This window comes from Enhydra lutris, unplaced genomic scaffold (assembly GCF_002288905.1).
Source record: "Enhydra lutris kenyoni isolate GAN:26980312 unplaced genomic scaffold, ASM228890v2 scaffoldscaffold11, whole genome shotgun sequence".
Taxonomy (NCBI): Eukaryota; Metazoa; Chordata; class Mammalia; order Carnivora; family Mustelidae; genus Enhydra; species Enhydra lutris.
This window is the reverse complement of record NW_019154095.1, coordinates 28,022,828-28,041,521: the sequence shown is the minus strand read 5'-3', so window position 1 is coordinate 28,041,521 and position 18,694 is coordinate 28,022,828. Positions and strand designations below refer to the sequence as shown.

Below are 18,694 nucleotides of genomic sequence, written 5' to 3'. Positions count from 1 at the left end.
CCCCCCCCCCCCCCCCCCCCCCGATAAAGATTTTCTGGTCCCAAATGTCAAGAATGCAGAAGTTAAGAAACCTCATTAAGCCCCCAAACTGAAGGTCTGGGTTCTGTAAATCTTGCTAATGAGAATCATACTTCTTAGAAGAAAATATGAGGACTAAGAGGCCAGGAAATTTAAATTCTGACACTTATTGCTACTAATGTCTTGGGAAACTGTTTCTAATCCTATCCTAATTTAAGGGAGATGAACAATTTCTCTGACATAACTGATCTATCTGAAAGTGAAAAGTACTAAAAAGATTCTCAACTGACGAGCTGGCAGAAACTTGAAAGAACCATGTTGCAACTGTCCATCATTGCTATTTTACCTTTACTATTTACAATTAATTGTGTAGTTTCAAATTTCAGATGTTTTAAAGTTTTCTATCCTTCCTTCCCCCGTTACCACCACTCCCTCAATACACATGTGTGCTTTGTGTCTGCTGTTTGTATGGGAACCTGTCCTTAGTTAGGGACGCAGAGATATGTGACTTAGTCAACATGTAGTTTACCTGAGGATGAGTACATGTCCTATGTTATAAAGTCAAATTTGTGTCTTAATACAGTTTAGGGCAAATCATTCATTTAAGCATTATTTTTAATTATGCTATCATAGCAAAAGTTAAAGAACAGTATTTTGCTTTCCTCAACACTCCTAGTTATTGTTACTTTTTTCTCAAACTTCGTCCTCCAGAACTTGATTTAATATTCCCTCCTAACTCTCCCCGAGTATCTCAAATTAAAGTGAGTAATTACTCCCAAGGACATAAAGTCCCTAAACTTGGGACCAGTTTTGGTTTAAAACATTTATAGGTAGGTTTATAGCTTTGCACTGATCATAAATATTTTTACTTTGTAAGTGTCCTATCCCAGCTCAGCTGGTTTCTTTTCTCGTGTGCAGCGGAATTGGAAAGAGACTTCATTTCTAGAATCTACAAAGTCCTATGTGCATGAATCACTCTGAATTATCCACTGCCCTACCCACCTCAATATATTGTTTTCCTACTAGTTTGTCGAGTACACATGAGTTTGTTTCGATTGTGATAGAGTCCTAGCACAATCATCAGGGCCCTCACTATCATTGCCTTGTTTGTCTCTTCCATTGCTCATTGATAATTTCAGGGTGAAATATTACTTATACAGTTGCATATACCATACAGTTTTGGAAACAAACCCTTTTCCCCTGCTTCTCAGGGCTAGTGCTCTGAAACATTCTGGAATGTGTTTATTTCAAGAAGAGTTTGATAATGTCATGATGTAACAAAAAATCTAAATCTTGTAGTTAAAAGTGCAGTTGTGAAAAACAGGATGGAATCCTTTGAAACTACCCTGACTCAATGATCATGTACTTCTGGAAGGAAACTTACTAAATTTTCTCTGTGCATTTTATTTGTACAGCTTGTTACCGAGACATTCATAAAGGAATTGATATGAGAGGAGTTAATTTTAATGTCTCTAAGGTAAAAAGTGTTGAAGAATGCCAAAAAAAGTGCACCAATAGCATTCACTGCCAATTTTTCACCTATGCCACTGAGAGATTTTATAGTGCAGAGTACCGGTAAGTAACATGCATAGTGTTTGTTCTTTCTGGTGGTGCTTTTAAGATTTAATTGTACTCTTTGTAACTTTTTTCCCCCCAATGGAAGACCAGACAGGGCTTTCAGACCTAACCATTTTGCTTTTTTATTTACTCAGTTTTGGTGTCATTTTGCTAAGGAGAGTAATTCCCATTGGTTGGAGAGTGAGGGTTTGGTTGAAAAATGTCTCCCATCCCATTCTCACCCTAACCTTCCTAGTGCAGAGCAGAAAAATGTCTCTTTGATTAAAAATACAAACCCTGGGCCAATCAGTGTCAAACTCATTATTTTGATTGTTTTATTTCCCACTGACCAAGGATTATTTCAATGCAAAAAAGGATTGCTACACATGTCTTTGCAATTTAGGAAGAGAAGTAACTTCCTTTCTTCACATTTAGAAACAGCTGCCTTTTGAAGCATGGTCCAGGAGGAACGCCCACCAGTATAAAGGTGCTGACTCATGTGGCATCTGGATTCTCTCTGAAGCCCTGTGCACTCTCAGAAACTGGTAATTCTATGGCTACTATTTCCTATGTGATTGTAGTAGGCAGAATTGGAGTCCCCCAAAGACATCTGTATCCTAATTCCTGGAACATGTGTCTATGTTACATTACTTGGCAAATGGGGCTTTGTAGGGGTGCCTGGGTGGCTCAGTGGGTTAAAGCCTCTGCCTTCAGCTCAGGTCATGATCCCAGTGTCCTGGGATCGAGCCCCGCATCGGGCTCTCTGCTCAGCGGGGAGCCTGCTTCCTCCTCTCTCTCTGCCTGCCTCTCTGCCTACTTGTGATCTGTCTGTCAAATAAATAAATAAAATCTTTAAAAAAAATGGGGCTTTGTAGATGTAATCAAGCTAAGGATTTTGAGATGGGAGATTATCCAGATTCTGTGAAAGGGCCTGATGTCATCCCAAGAGTCCTTATAAGAGAAAGAGGAAGACAGAAAGGTCATAGTGAGAGAGAGAGAGAGAGAGAGAGAGAGAGAGTTTTAAAGAGGTTACCCTGCTGGCTTTCAAGATAAAGAAAGGAGCCACAAGCCAAGGAACACAGGTAGCCTAGAAGCTGGGAAAAACAAGGAAGTAGGTCCTCCCAAATGGTTTCCCAAAGGAACAAAGCCCTGCCGATATCTTGATTGTATCCCGGTGAGACACATTTCAGACTTCTGACCTTCAGAATGGTGGGATACTAAATTTATATTATTTGCAGGCACTGCATTGGTGATAGTTTGTTACAGCAACTCTAGGGAACTAGAGCAATGACATTGCGGAGAAAACCGTAAGATCGTTTCTTGGTGGTGTCCATTGCATAGTGAAATGACTCAACATAATGATCAAGAAAGTGCTATAGTTTCAGACATTTAGGTAATTTCAATTCAGTTATCCAGAAAATTGTCATAACCTTACACCTCACTTAATTACCAGCATGTCCACGATAAGATGTTACTGAAACTGAATCACCAATACTCAATGCTACGCAGTATCCAGCATCAACTCCTGCGGAATTCTGCAGCAGATTCTGGGGAGGACCCACCCCCACCCCCACTCCCAGGGAGATCTGGAAGTTAGAGCACCCCCACTCCGAGGGCAGGGTGATCGGGAAGTTAGCAACAGGGTATCTCTTTTCCGGTTTGTTTCCATTCTCCTCTGGTTCTTACCTCCCTGGAATCAGTAAGTTTCCCGGCCTTTAACGGGTTTTTTGGGAGTGCTGGGCGTGGCTTCAATGTGCAGACAGGCATTTCCCAACTTTGCCTTGGCCTTTGCTTTTTGCTGACCCCAGGCGCAATGTCAGACAGCCTGAGAGCTTAGGACTTTCTCAGCTCTTTCATGGACATGTGCACAGCCCTGGTCATGCACATAGCCCTGTACTTACATATGGTCTTCTAGATTCCCAGGAATGTGGTAAATAAAGACTTTCACCACCATCCTCTTGCCCTTCACTTTCCTTTTAAGACTTTTGTCAGTTTATTGTTGGCTCCAGCAATTCCTGTTGCCCTAGGAAGCTGCAGTGCTACATAATTGGCACTTTTTGTTTGTTTGTTTGTTTTTGAAGAACACTTGCAAGGAAAAAGCTGTTAATACTGAAGGAAGCTCTGAGTCATGTCAAATAAACTCAATCCTTGTGAGTGGAATTTTCCTGAGAATTTCCAGACAGGTCAAATAATGGTTTTTTGTTTTGTTTTTTTTTTTAATTTTATTTATTTATTTGACAGAGAGAGAGAACACAAGCAGGCAGAGAGGCAGGCAGACAGAGAGGGGGGAAGCAGGCTCCCTACTGAGCAGAGAGCCCGACGCGAGGCTCGATCCCAGGACCCCGAGATCATGACCCGAGCTGAAGGCAGAGGCTTTAACCCACTGAGCCACCCAGGCGCCTCTCAAATAATGGTTTTAACTGGGGATGGGAATGGGGCCTTGGAGTAGCCCCAAACCCACTCTGGCCCCTCTAGGGGTGCTGGACTACTGGCTGGTTTCCAGCATGATGGTGGGGCTGTTTTCAAGGCTTCCATGGTACTGGGAAGAGGAGAATGGGAACAAGGCAAATGAAAACCCCACAAAACTCACTGTTCTTATAGAGATTCAGTCATTTTTCTTGAATAAGTGCTCCCTGGACTGTTATAATTTGATTAATTTTGATTAATTTCTAGAGCTCTGAAAACATTGATTTTGACAATTTTGTCCGTGCTCCCATTTTTTCTATGGAGGTGAGGATTTTCAGAGCTCCTTCCTCTGCCATTTCTACTCACATCCTGTAGTGCTTTTGATAAAACAAAACAAAACACTCGAAACCAGAAAACTAGCTTTAAAAAAGAGAATGGTTCTTAACAAGATAGCTCCTGTGTTTTCGTCATCTGGATGGGCCAGGGAGTGACCAAAACATTGTATACAGCTCATGTTGCATATGTGGTATGTAGCAACGGTCAACCCTGAGCATTTCGAAAGGAGATAAACAGGAGAGTAACATATTTAGAAATAATGGAAAACACAAAACCGCTAGAGGGACCAGTTAAAGGCATTTAAGCTGAAAAAGATAAGGATGACTGTCTTAATTTTTGTTTATAGAGGCATTCATTAGAGAAAGGATTAGATTAATCTGTGTGGTTCCATTAGACAGATTAAGGTAGATTCTCCTATGAAGAAAATAGGAAAAACATACCTAACACCTAGAATGGTCCAGAAAAGAATTGGGCCTTGCCATGAGGTAGTGAGCACCTCATCACTGTGAATATCTTAGTAAAAGGTAAACAACTTGTTGGGGACATCCTTCAGGGGATATACTTGTAGGTTGGCATGGTGATCCATAAATTCTCTTCCAGCTTCTAGAGTCTGTATGTGTTGTTGTTGCTGTTGTTGTTGTTTTGGAAAGATTTAACTAGCTGAGGCCTAATTTCCTAGACTGCCCCTATGTAGATATTATGTCACCGAGGTACATTATCTTGATACAACTATGTTCATTTAAATTAGTACTCTTGGGGCGCCTGGGTGGCTCAGTGGGTTAAGCCGCTGCCTTCAGCTCAGGTCATGATCCCAGGTCCTGGGTTCAAGCCCCACATCGGGCTTTCTGCTCAGCAGGGAGCCTGCTTCCTCCTCTCTCTCTGCCTGCCTCTCTGCCTACTTGTGATTTCTCTCTGTCAAATAAATAAATAAAATCTTTTAAAAAAAAAAAAAAAATTAGTACTCTTTTTGTCCTTCCTATAATTGCTATCATTATTCCATAATTTAAATAAAATTTGGGTAATCAAATTGAGTAAAATGAGTAAATAATAAGAACACAAATAAAAGTGTAATTAAGACATAAGATTAGGGCGCCTGGGTGGCTCAGTGGATTGAGCTGCTGCCTTCGGCTCAGGTCATGATCTCGGGGTCCTGGGATCGAGTCCCGCATCGGGCTCTCTGCTCGGCAGGGAGCCTGCTTCCCTCTCTCTCGCTCTCTCTGCCTGCTTCTCTGCCTACTTGTGATCTCTCTCTGTCAAATAAATAAATAAAATCTTAAAAAAAAAAAGACATAAGATTAGAGGTAGAGGTGGCTTAGTCGGTTAAGCATTCGACTCTTGGTCTCAACTCAGGTCATGATTTCAGGGTCCTGAGATCGAGCCCCATGTCAGGCTTGGTGCTTAGCATGGAGTCTGCTTGTCCCTTTCTCTTTCTCTTTCATCAATAAATAAAATCTTAAAAAAAATAAGATTAGGGGAGCCTGGGTGGCTCAGTCATTAAGCATCTGCCCTCAGCTCAGGTCATGATCCTGGGGTCCTGGGATTGAGCCCTGCATCAGGCTCCCTGCTCACTGGGGAGCCTGCTTCTCCCTCTCCCACTGCCCCTGTTTGTGTTCCCTCTCTCACTATCTCTTTCTAATGAATAAAATCTTAAAAATAAATAAATAAATAAATAAATAAATAAATAAATAAATAAGATTATATACAGAAAATGAAAGTGGGCTTTCTCCTGTTCTAATTTCAATGGGCACATGACATTTTTCTTAGCTACCTGATGTTTTTGTTAATCTGTTTTTATCAAAATCTTTTTCATAATATTCAGGAAAATGTAACACATTTCCTAATGTAACCTTTCCTAAAATCTGGAATTCAGGGTCAGGGTAATAGAAAGAAAAGCTGAGCATATGTTAAGTACCCTAAATATTTTACATGGGTTGGGATGGAGCTGAGAGCCTAGGTCGAGGTGTTTCATTTCTCTGATATAAGAATATATCTCTTATCAGATTTAGACCAATTTTTCCTTCTTCCAAATGACAAACAAGTCTGAGGATATTTTATTTGTTTATTTACTTATTTTTAAGATTTTATTTGACAGAGAGAGACACAGTGAGAGAGGGAACATAAGCAGGGGGAGTGGGAGGGAGAAGCAGGCTTCCCGCTGAGCGGACAGCCCGATATGGGGCTCGATCCTAGGACCCTGGGATCGTGACCCAAGCTGAAGGCAGATGCTTAACGACTGAGCCACCCAAGGCACCCCACAAGTCTGATGATATTTTAACTGACACTTTTTTCACTTAGGATATCTGGTACTATAAATAACAGTCATAATCTCCTTAGCCGTGATGACAAAGGACAAGTCACTTGAGCGTCGCGTCACCTGCTGAGGGCTGTCTTCCATCTGTGAGTTCACAGGTTGCCGCATGGACATTTTCCAGCACCTTGCATTTTCAGATGTGGACGTCGGCAGAGCTGTCACCCCTGATGCTTTTGTGTGTCAAACTATTTGCACCTACCATCCCAGCTGCCTCTTCTTTACATTCTACACAAAGGCGTGGCATCTGGAACCACAAAGGTGAGTGAGACTGTGTAACATTTGCTTCTGTCCTGTCATCACTGTAATTTTACAGTTCTGTTCATTTCCGTCCAAGCACTTGAAGCCACGGGTGAAGGAGGTACTTTCCTGCCGGGTGTAGATGAGTTAAGAGCTGAGCCGACTTTCCCACCTACATTCTCTTCCTGAAACATAGCATTGGATTCGTGGATGAAAGGATCAGATACCTTTCTAACTGATCTTAATATTTTGTCTTATTAAATTGAAGTAAAAACCACTCACTGGCAGCATAGCCATTAATGTCATCTCTGATTCCTGTGTTTCAGAAACCAGAGCCCTAATTATCCTGATTGACCTCTTTACCCTCTGATAACTTGCCCTGTTCCTTCTACACAAAGACAGAGCTAAGAGAGGGATGCATAGTTATACAGTAACCCCCAGAATTTGGTCTTGGCTCTTTTTTCCTTTTCTTTTTTCTTTTTCTTCTCAATGAGAAGGTGGAACTTTACCATTCTCCCCTTTCCAGGTTATCTGTGCCTATCAGTTTTCTTCAGAGGGAGATGTGGCTTGGTTTACATTTAATCTCTGTGATTTATTATGGTCCTGTGGTGTGCTTTACTTTGAAAAGAGTTTCTCAGAGAAATGAAATTTGCAGAGGTGCTTTCCAAAATACGATGCGCTTTTGTGTTTGCCTTTAATGCAGTTTTGTTACTCTCTCTTTTTCTTTTTTCTTTTCTTTTTTTTTTTAATAGAAATGTTTGTGTTCTTAAGACTTCCAGAAGCGGGACACCAAGATCCCCTACTCCTCAGGAAAACACCATATCTGGATATAGCCTTTTAACCTGCAAAACCTTGCCTGGTAATGTGATTCAATAATAATAGTACATAAAATGTGATATACTTTATGATCTTCTAACGAGTAATAGCGATGAAAACAGTCTTCAGTACCAAAAACCTGGATAAGTGTGGGTTTATTGCTGTTTTCATTTTATAACTTTTTACATCTCTAATTCACACAGAGCCCTGTCATCCCAAAATTTACTCAGGAGTTGATTTTGAAGGGGAAGAACTGAACGTGACCTTTGTTGAAGGAGTGAATGTTTGCCAAGAGACTTGTACAAAGATGATTCGCTGTCAGTTTTTTACTTATTCTTTACGCCCAGAAGACTGTAGAGGAAAGAAGTTAGTGAAAATTTATTTTTCAAAGACAGTCAGCAAGACAATTTCATGAATTATCCCCCTCTGTGAAGGTTTAATCTTTATACCGATCATTTTATCTAGATGCAACTGTTCCTTACGATTATCTTTGGATGGTTCGCCAACTAGGATTACGTACGGGACACAAGCGAGCTCTGGTTATTCTTTGAGGTTGTGTAAAAGTGGGGATAGTTCTGGTAAGTAAGTCTCACTTTTTCATGGAACTGTAAAGGGATGTCTGTGTTGTCTCAATAGCTTGCTTGGTCTTCGATAATGGAATTATGTATTCTGTTTTCCTTGGCTGAGGTGAACTCTGACTCACCTTGAATTCCAACCGTTAAGGTCAAGACTCTCTTTTTAGTTTGCACAACAAAAACAAACACACGCATTGTTGGAGGAACCAACTCTTCTTGGGGAGAGTGGCCCTGGCAAGTCAGCCTGCAAGTGAAGCTGAGAGATCAGAGCCACCTGTGTGGAGGGTCAATCATTGGACACCAGTGGGTGCTAACTGCCGCCCATTGCTTTGATGGGTAAGTTTTGGATGCATTTTATCCAGGTACCCTTAACTTGCAAATTTGTTTGGAAGAATCTGTGATTGATGTCTTGATCATCACATCAGTGTATTAATCAAAGACATTTTAAAGCAAGGCTGGTATTCAAATTGTTGAACAACTCATAGGGTCTGAGCATGGAATGAACTGACCCAGCAGAACAGTGTGGTCTGTTCACAGGATTGACACTCCTGGGAGAGGATGTCACTCCTGCTTTAAAGAATAAGGAAAAAATGCCCACCTGCTGCCACCTCCATCTGCCACTCCCCAAGTATATTCTTCAAAGACTTAATTTCCAGGCCGATAGAGATTTTACTTTCAGCTCTTTGATTCACAAATGTGCTAAAAAATAGTAATAGTGAAAACAAAAAAACAAATTTATTACCCTATATATTTCAGTGGATAAAATCTGATATAATATTTCTAAAACACTTCAACTTTGTAGTTAAAACAGGACTTGAGTCCCAGCTCTGTCACTTATTAGAGGTATGAGTGACCTTGGGCAATTTGTAAATCTCTCTAAGCTTTATTTCTCTATCTGTGAAATATGAATAGTAATGATATCTAATTCATAAGGTTATTAGAAGGGTTAAGTGACACACTTAAAGACCTATACCTGGAACATAAAAATTACAAAAAAATAAGCTATGATTAAATAAGAAATGTTAAAATGGACAAAGCATAGGAATAGCAAGAAATACTAATAGCCCTAAAAATAAAAGATACTCAGTTTCTCTCAGAAAGTTGTTCCCCCACTGCCCCATAAAATTCTCCCTCTTCCCCTGACTAAATAAAAGGGTAGGGCTCTGGTTGCCGTGTGTCAGGGTTGGGCATCCGGCCACTGAAGTATATCAGAGTCGGGGACACAGTGGCAGACAAGGCTCCTTCCTGGTTTCCACATTGCAGCATGGGAGCTCCAGTCAGTGGCCCTGCTCCACAAGGGGAAAGCTATTGACTTGGAAGGACAGACTCTGAGAAGGAGAATAGTGGGTCCTCTTTTTACTAAATGTACCCCAATTTGGGACCAAGACTTTTCATCCTTTTTCTCCAGCTTTAGCAAGTGTAAATTTAAGGTGTATGATGTAATGCTGTCATATAGGCATACACTGCAAAATGATTACCGTAGTAAGGTTAATTAAGACATCCACAGGCCCATCACCACACATAAATCACATTTTGTGAATGTGGTGAGAACTTTCAAGATTCACACTCTTAGCCACGTTCAGATATTTCAGGTATGGTTAACTGTGGTGGCCCTGATGCCTATGAGGTCTCCAAAACTTATTCACGTTATACCTGGAAGTTTGTACCCTTCACTCATTCCTGCCACGACACTCCCCTGACAACCACCAATCTGTTCTCTGCGTCTGTGAGTTCAGTTTTTTTAGGTTCCTCATACAGGTGAAAACATGTAACATTTGTCTTTCTCGGTCTAATTATTTCATTTAGCATAATACCCTCAAGTCTCATCCATGTTGCTGCAAACTGCAGGATTTGCTTCTTTTTTATGGCTGAATAATATTCCACCACACACACACACACATAGAGGCTTAAATACACATATGTGTGTATATAATACATATATGTATGTATCGTGTGTGTGTATGTAGGTACTGTACATATTATACCACATTTTCTTTATTCGGTCACCCACTGATGAACACTTAGGTTGTTTCTGTGTCCTGGCTATTATAACGAATGCTGCCATGAACACAGGGGTACAGATATCCCTCAACGAAGTATTTTCATTCTTTTTGAATATATACCCAGAAATGGAATTGCTGGATCTTAGGTAGTTCTATTTTAAAATTTTTGAGGAACCTCCATATTGTTTTCTATAGTGGCTGCTCCAATTTATATTAAGAATTTTCATTCTTGAAGGCTCAGTGTTGTTGAGTTTATAAGAGATAATATACATGGAAACACTGATTTAATTGAAAGAAAACCACCTTGCCCCTAGCTGCATGAATGTCTCTAGAATTTTGTGCAAATGTTTTTGCATCTCTCAGTGATGATAAAAATATTCAAATCTTTACCACAGATAAGATTTTGCTATAGACATAATTTTAGATTTACTTTGTATGTATTCATATTTTTAAAAATTAATTTAGAAGCACTTGGGTGGCTCAATGGTTAAGCGTCTGACTTTGGTTCAGGTCATGATCTCAGGGTCCTGGGATTGAGCTGGGCATTGGGCTCCGCACTCAGTGGGGAGTTGGCTTGTCCCTCTGCCCCTCCCGCTGCTTGAACATTCTCTCTCTTCTCTCAGATAAATAAATAAAATCTTTTAAAAAATAATTAAGTAAAAAAGAATTAATATAAGTTTTCACACTCTCCTACACTGTTGGTGGGAATGCAAGCTGGTGCAGGCATTCTGGAAAACAACATGGAGGTTCCTTATTTATTTATTTATTCATTTATTTTAAGATTTTATTTTATTTTATTATTATTATTTTTTTAAGAGATTATCAGAATTTATTTAAAAAAGCAGGACCCAGCTCCATGCTACATCCAGGAGACACACTTAAGATTCGAAGACAAAAATAAATTGAAAGTAAATAGATAGAAAGACATGCCACACAAACATTAGTGAAAAATGAACTGGAACAGGTTTGCTAATATCAGACAAATTATACTTTAACACAAAAGTTGTTATTACGAACAAAAAGGTCATTTTATAATGATAAAAGTGCAAATTTATCAAGAAGATAAAATAATTATGAACACACATATACTGAAAAGAAAGCTCCAAAATACGTGAAACAAAAACTGACAGGATTGAAAAGAGAAAAAGATAATTCAACAATAACAGTTGGACATTTCAATATGGGATTAAACAACAAGATAGAAGATCAACAAAAAGATATAACTATAAACCAACTAGATCTGATATACATCTATAGAACACTCCATCCAGCTGTACCAGATTGTATGTTCTTCTCAAGTACACAGGGAACATGTAGACCATTGAGAGAGAGTGAAAGAGAAAGAGAGAACACAGGAGGGGTTAGTAACATTAAATAGCTACATAAATGTACATTTCAGTGTTTTTAACTAAATCTTCAGAGAATCAGTACTACAGCTGGTGGCGATGACAAACTGCAAGGAAGCAAAATTAGGTAAGTAAAAATATGCCATGCGTAGTGTTTTCTTCACAGAAAAGTACTATTTTCAAAATGTAAAGGTGAGGGACGCCTGGGTGGCTCAGTTGGTTGAGCAGCTGCCTTCGGCTCAGGTCATGATCCCAGCGTCCTGGGATCGAGTCCCACATCGGGCTCCTCGCTCAGCAGGGAGCCTGCTTCTCCCTCTGCCTCTGCCTGCCATTCTGTCTGCCTGTGCTCGCTCTCTCTCCCTCTCTCTCTCTGACAAATAAATAAATAAAATCTTAAAAAAAAAAAAAATGTAAAGGTGAAAGGAAAATGGACCAGTATCAAAGGCTGGTCTTTCTGGTTTCACATAGGTCTTTATTTTTCCCTCCTAGGCTTCCCTTGTCGAACGTTTGGCGCATTTATAGTGGCGTTTTAAAACTGTCAGAGATAACAAGAGAAACACCTTTCTCAGAAATAAAAGAGCTTATTATTCACCCCAATTACAAAATCTCAGATGGCGGTGGTCATGATATTGCCTTAATAAAACTCGAGACTCCTTTGAATTATACGGGTATGTATAATTCAAGCTATACAGCCGAGTTCAGTGGTTTTAATTTTCACATCAACTTGAACAAGAGGGCAGAATCTGGAGAGATTGTCTTTATTTTCTGCTTGGTGGAGTTGGGGGCAAGGTGAGGAGTTGCCAAGGGGGACAACACCTGTGACTCGGATAAATCTCTTCTGTTTACGGGGTAAGAAATAGTAAATGGTTTCTTCAGGTAGGAATAGAACGGCATATACATTATTGAAATAATGCACATGGTGAATGTCTTGGCCACTTGGGAAGAATGGCTCCCTTTGACAAGAATAGTAGGATTACCATTGCTTTGGGCATATTAAGAATGCATGAAGGCAAGTAGGCCAGATACTAATTCCCAGGTCTAACTCGAGTAGAGACACCGATGTGGTAGGAACTCTAGGAAGCAGGTAGTGTGGTGGTAGGAGACAAGGCCTCTGGTACAAGGCACTACAGTTGGCGAATGCCCGCTGTGTCAGGTATCATTTCCACGACCTCAGACAAGTTGTTTTTACCTCTTTGCTCCTCAGATTTCCTCATCTGTAAAATGAGCATGACAGTCACCTGTTTGTTATAAAAATTGTCAGTTAATAATTTAAGTACTTAAATAGCACTTAAAATAGTGCCTCTGACAATGGAGACACTTTGTTATTACTTTTACAAGTATCACACACAGGGTAAAACACACAAACTTCTAAAGGCTTTTGACAGAAATGTGTGTTCCGAGTTTTAAGATTTAATCCAGAAAATTTGACACCCAAAATGTCATGTGAAAATGAGTCTGGTAAAGAGAAATTTTCTTGAATCACTGACCTTAGCAACTGAGCAGAGAGCAAAAGCGTGATTTTTCTTGGTGCTACTCTATAGAAAGAGAATATGGGAAAAAGAAAATGTGTATTTTGGGTCAATATCTGTAACTTTATTTAACCAAACTCTAATCTCAAAATTAACTTTCAGAATTCCAAAAACCAATATGCCTACCTTCCAAAGCTGATACAAATACAATTTATACTAATTGTTGGGTAACTGGATGGGGCTTCACAAAAGAAAAAGGTACAGTATGGCATTTTAAATGTTGTTCCTAAAACAAGTTTTTTATGTTAAAGTACATGGAGGGATTTAAATCAGTTTAACTGGCCTCTGTGTGAAATTTTCTCCAAACTCATGACCTTTCCAGTCTATCCATTCCCAAATATTTACTCAGTGATTTCCGAGATGTATTTTTGTTTGGGTCTGGAAAACTTTATAAGGTAACCTTTCAAGCATCTTACTTAATAATAAAGATCACTTGTTTGACTTCATATAAAGGACTGGTCCCATATGGGGCTAACAAGACCACTCAAGACTGTCCTGTCCTCACTATTCATAATGTTCCCATCTATCAGTGCTGTTTCTCTGCCTTGCTACCGAGCTCCAGGAATATAGGCAGGCACACCATCTTTCTTTCTGGAAGGTTCTAAATCTTTTATTGTTTCATGCATCCTTCCTGCAGTCCGATGAACTGATGAGCCCCTTCTGTAATGGCGCTTTTAAACACTTAAAGAAAATACCCAGAAATAGGAAGGAAACCAGTGAAGTTGCAAATAGAGTTATCAAAATACTTTTAAGAGATGTGACATGGTAATAAATGAGTTTCTTTACTAATATGTTAAATAGCAAGTGTTTCAAGTAACTACCACAATTTTGAAATTAACTGATATTTTCTGTTAATTGGCCACATCTGTCATGTGAAAATATGACTGTGATGCAAAAATATCTGCGCCCTCGGCTGATGGCAAAGTCATCAAAGTCACTGCTGATTCTGCCATTTTTATTGCCTGTGTTCATAACTGAAGGTAGCGTTAGGCTTCAGTTGGAGATGGTGAAAATAAAGATGCATTTTCGTATCCAAGTTTATAGAGCAAGTGAATTCTTTCTGTGGCACCCAGTTTAAGAACCCCTGACCACAGGTAGTTGATATATCTCAATTGCCCTTGAATTTCCCAGGAAACAGACTATTCTCCCTTTCCAAAATTTTGTTCCTGATAGAGACTATAAGGGACAGTATTGGCATCATTCTTTACATATTTAGGCTTGTCAAGCTCTTTCCTTCTTTCCTAATCCTTTCCTAGTCCTTTATTCAAGGAATTCAAAATTTTCAAGTTTTTGACTAGGACCTTAAGACAGGAAGAAATTTTAAGAGTAACCTTAACTAAACAAGGAAAGCTCCCAACATACGTTCAAGGGGAACCCAGACACCGGTAGAAATTCAATTATTTGTAAATAAATTGTTCTTCTTGAAAAATACTTGCATTTACTCAAAGAACAAAATGCTCCTCTGTTGCCAGAGGTTCGGTGGGTGTTTTTCCCCCCAAATCATGTATTTTTAAATGATCATGTTGAATATATAAAACAAAAACTTAAAGGTAAGGACTTCCAGGTTTTGGGTTGGAGGTGATAAGAGGGAATTTCTGAGAGACTTCTTTTGAGCTAAGAGGATAGCAGAGAATCTGGAAGCAAAGTCTTTGGTCAGCCTGAGGTGCTGGGGTGGTCCTAACATTGCACAGCACAGGCCAATACATGGCATGCGCTCTCTCTCTCCCTCTCTCTGCTTCTCAGTTTCTTTCTCTTTTACTCTCTCTCTCTCTCTCTGTTGGTGTGATTAACTCTACTTTTTCACCCTTAACTATTTTTTTTAAGATTTTTATTATTTATTCAACAGAGAGATAAAGAGCACAAGTAGGCAGAGCGGCAGGCAGAGAGAGAGAGGGAGAGGGAGAAGCAGGCTCTCTGTCAGTGGAGAGCCTGATGCAGGGCTTGATCTCAGGACCCTGAGAACATGACCTGAGCTGAAGGCAGAGGCTTAACCCACTGAGCCACCCAGGCATCCCCACCCTTACTATTTTTATCTAAAAAAATGACCTTAATGAAAGGTTCATTATTCTGACTTGTTTTAAGACTTTAGTATTTTCATACTCATTGTATTTCCTCCTTCTGAAGTTTCATATTGGCTACTTCCTAGGGGAAATCCAAAATACTCTGCAAAAGGCAAATATTCCTTTGGTACCAAATGAAGAATGCCAGAAAAAATACAGAGATTATGAAGTAACCAAACAGATGATCTGTGCTGGCTATAAAGAAGGAGGGAAAGATGCCTGTAAGGTAATATATTCAATTATGAAAAAACACACAGTGGTCTGCTTGAAAAAAGTCAACTGCAAAATATATTCTCCATAGTATATTTCATTATATTTTTCTTTAAAAATTCAGAGCCAAATAATCTGACAATTTCATAAGTAACCTTTGATGAACTGAATATACATGTATATAATTTATATTATATATGTATCTCACAATCTGTGCAGAAGCATACTATGTTTAAGGGAGCACCATTGTACACATAATAATACTAAAATGTTAGAGCATTAGATATATTTGACATTGAGATTATGATGTCAACATTTCCTTGTTGGACTAAACAAAAAATACAACCATGCATTACTGAATTAAATTATTTTCATCACGTCCAATAGCTACTGAGGAACATAAGACACTTGAAGAACTATAAGGACCTGTATGTGTTGTGTGCAGTGTGACTAAAGAATTTGAAAAGCACATCTCTCAAACTTTCTATTATTTTATTTTTCCATCCACTGTGACACAGGGAGATTCCGGTGGTCCCTTAGTTTGTAAACACAACGGAATCTGGCATTTGGTGGGCATCACCAGTTGGGGTGAAGGCTGTGGCCGCAGAGAACAGCCAGGTGTCTACACCAAAGTTGCGGAGTATGTGGACTGGATTTTAGAGAAAACACAGGTCAGTGATGGGCACACCAGTCTTTGATGAAGACACCCAGCATGAAGAAGCTTTCTAGAGGTGGGAAAGAGTCCAGTTTGTAGTGTAAGTTTTGCAGCCTGGGTCCAAGTCAAATAGTGAGCCTTGGGGCACTTGTCTGCAAAAACGTGGAGAGTGGTATCTCCTTCATGTCCTTGTCATACGGGCAAAAAGAGACAATGCACTCACAGCTGCTGAGAGGAAAATGTTGTGTAGAGGCAGGCTTTAGACATTCAGTAACAATGCTAATAACAGGCGATAACAACTGAACATTTCCAGGATTATTTGTTGTGAAATAAAATGGCAAAAGAATGTGATTTACAAGTGTTTTCTTCTGATTGTGAGACAGAATGGAAGGTAAGGTACTCCTGATTCTAGCACAGCTTGGACGGGGATCACTCTTGTCTGACTGCCTGCTCTGGGGCTCAGTCTCTCTTAGAGATGGTAATTTCTTCTTTCTTCCTCACCTGCATGGTCATGAAAACCTACTACTGCCTGCCTCACGTGGAGTGAAGAGCCAGTAAGCTTGGGTTTTGTTCTGCCAAGTACAGAAGATTCAGTTTTCCAAGAAAGAGATGGGTTTCCTGAATGTGGGAGAATAACAATGCACCTTTCCATCTGGGCCTTCCTACCTCGTTAGCTGGTGTTGGCACAAGGCCCTGCGGCTGGGTGCACAGGAGAGGCCTGGGGAGTGGGGGTATCACACAGCCTTCATGGAGGACAAGGAAACTGCTCTGTGTGGTGAGGGTGGGGATGTCCGTGGATTTGGGTTCTGCAGTAGTAATTCAAGAAGCACTGGGTATAAAGTATATCATAAATTCAGTCTTGTCAATTTGTGGTAGCCATGGAGAAAAGAGTTGATGTAAATCTGCCTGGATCACAAATTCCCAACTTGTCCAGGATTACCACAACCGACACTAGCCTGTTATATTCAGTTCCATTAAACTGAGTTCACATTTACAAAGTTGACCGTTGACAAAATATTGTGCAAAATAAGTAGAAAAAATAGAAAAGTGAAATTTCTAAATTTTTTTTTTCCTTCCACATTCAAAGACACAGTAAGTGATAGAAAGGGCCAAAGGTGGGGGGGAGGGGGCTGAAGAAAAACCATAAGGTCTGAGTTAGTCACACCCCACACACTAGGAATCTGAAGATCCAAGAGTTTACTCCAAAAATGCTCTAGATTTTATAAAACGTGGCTGGGTTCTACAATATAAAAATAAGTACAGCTTCACCTTGTACTTTGGCATGCAATAGATACAGTGGCCCTTGTTCTGTGTGGGTGTCATTTTATCTTTAAAAGGAAAAAAAGTGGTTTGCTATGAGAATCTCCTATCTCTGGCTTTTAGTACTAATTCAAATGGGTGTTTGAACAGGACTTTGGAATGCTTGCTGGACAAAACACTGGTCAGGGAATGACCTCATCTGGGCGATACCAGGAGGAGAGTTTTGAAATGTGGACTTCCCCTAGAGTATGAATGATTATTTTAAAGTTGCTGATCGGGGCCCGCGGTCCGGGCCTGGTCTCTGTTACTCACCATGTTGTCATGTATGGGGGCGAAGAGAGGAGCCCGTCACGCAGGAAGAACCATGTGGGACTGAGAAATGTGAGAGGCTAAGAAGGCAAGGGGTTGGGATGACTTCACCTTCACGAGGAAGAGTGAGGAGGAGGTGTGGGTCCCCAGCTGTGCCATCCAGGAGAGGGCAGTGGCAGTGCCAGGCCTGGAAGCTGGCACTGCTCTTCTCAGTGTGTCCCCCATGCGCCCATGTATCCCACAGGTGCACATCTAATCCGAGGTTAGCCCAGGGCTCCAACATCCGTCTGGTTCCTCACCAAGGTGTGCAAAACCTCTGATTTAAATTAAAAACTTTTAATTATTGTTTACCTCTATCTCCTCACTAAATTGTGAGCAACGTTGAAGGAGGCTCTTTTTCATTCATATTGCATATGAATGGGCATTCAGTGAATATCTTATGAAAGAATGCGTCTTTATTCTAGATATGAGGCCGTGGGAGACTTGAAGAGGTACAAAGATGAGCTTAAGGACACTGTTAAGGACAGATCCAGACTGAACATGGCATTCATATATCCCAGATTGTGTCTCTAGTCCTGATTATGTTGCCTCATTCTATGAAAAGGATAAAAGGTGACAGGAGCATTGAAAACCATTATTTGTTATTTTCATTAGCATCTAAAACAGTGACTCTCAACTGCAAACAATCCCCACTCAGAGGACATCTGGCAAAGCCTAGAGACATTTTCCGTTTTCACACCTGGGCGAGGGGGTACATCTAGCAGATAGAAGCCAGAGATGTTGCTAACCATCCTATGGGGCCCAGGACAGTACCTCACCACAAGGAATGATCTGGTCCAAATATCAAAAATGGCAGTGTAGAGAAACCCCAATTGAAGGTCAGCATTAACACCTTATAATGAAAAGGGAATGGCAGAATGGGATTGTAGGATATGGGAGTCTGTGCCCCTTTTCAAAGCAGATCTTGATGAGAGCAAGAAGAGCTCCAAGAGCAAATTGACTGTGGCTGTGACCTAAAATGGGGTCTCTACCTGCAATGTGTCTGTGTGGTTTCCTTTGTCCCAGA

At 40.2% G+C, this 18,694-nt stretch overlaps 1 protein-coding gene across 1 annotated transcript in view; it reads left to right on the top strand.

Annotated features, from left to right (window-relative positions):
- Positions 1-16,311, top strand: part of LOC111144530 (kallikrein B1) — a 23,963-nt gene extending 7,652 nt beyond the window's left edge. Inside the window, exons 5-15 of the mRNA XM_022498850.1 lie at positions 1,434-1,593; positions 2,011-2,120; positions 6,727-6,886; positions 7,618-7,724; positions 7,885-8,047; positions 8,147-8,259; positions 8,424-8,592; positions 12,095-12,273; positions 13,237-13,332; positions 15,281-15,420; positions 15,923-16,311. Of these exons, the coding sequence (XP_022354558.1) occupies positions 1,434-1,593; positions 2,011-2,120; positions 6,727-6,886; positions 7,618-7,724; positions 7,885-8,047; positions 8,147-8,259; positions 8,424-8,592; positions 12,095-12,273; positions 13,237-13,332; positions 15,281-15,420; positions 15,923-16,102 (1,577 nt within the window). The 3' untranslated portion in view covers positions 16,103-16,311. The remainder of the gene's footprint in view (positions 1-1,433; positions 1,594-2,010; positions 2,121-6,726; positions 6,887-7,617; positions 7,725-7,884; positions 8,048-8,146; positions 8,260-8,423; positions 8,593-12,094; positions 12,274-13,236; positions 13,333-15,280; positions 15,421-15,922) is intronic.
- Positions 16,312-18,694: the final 2,383 nt, after the last annotated feature.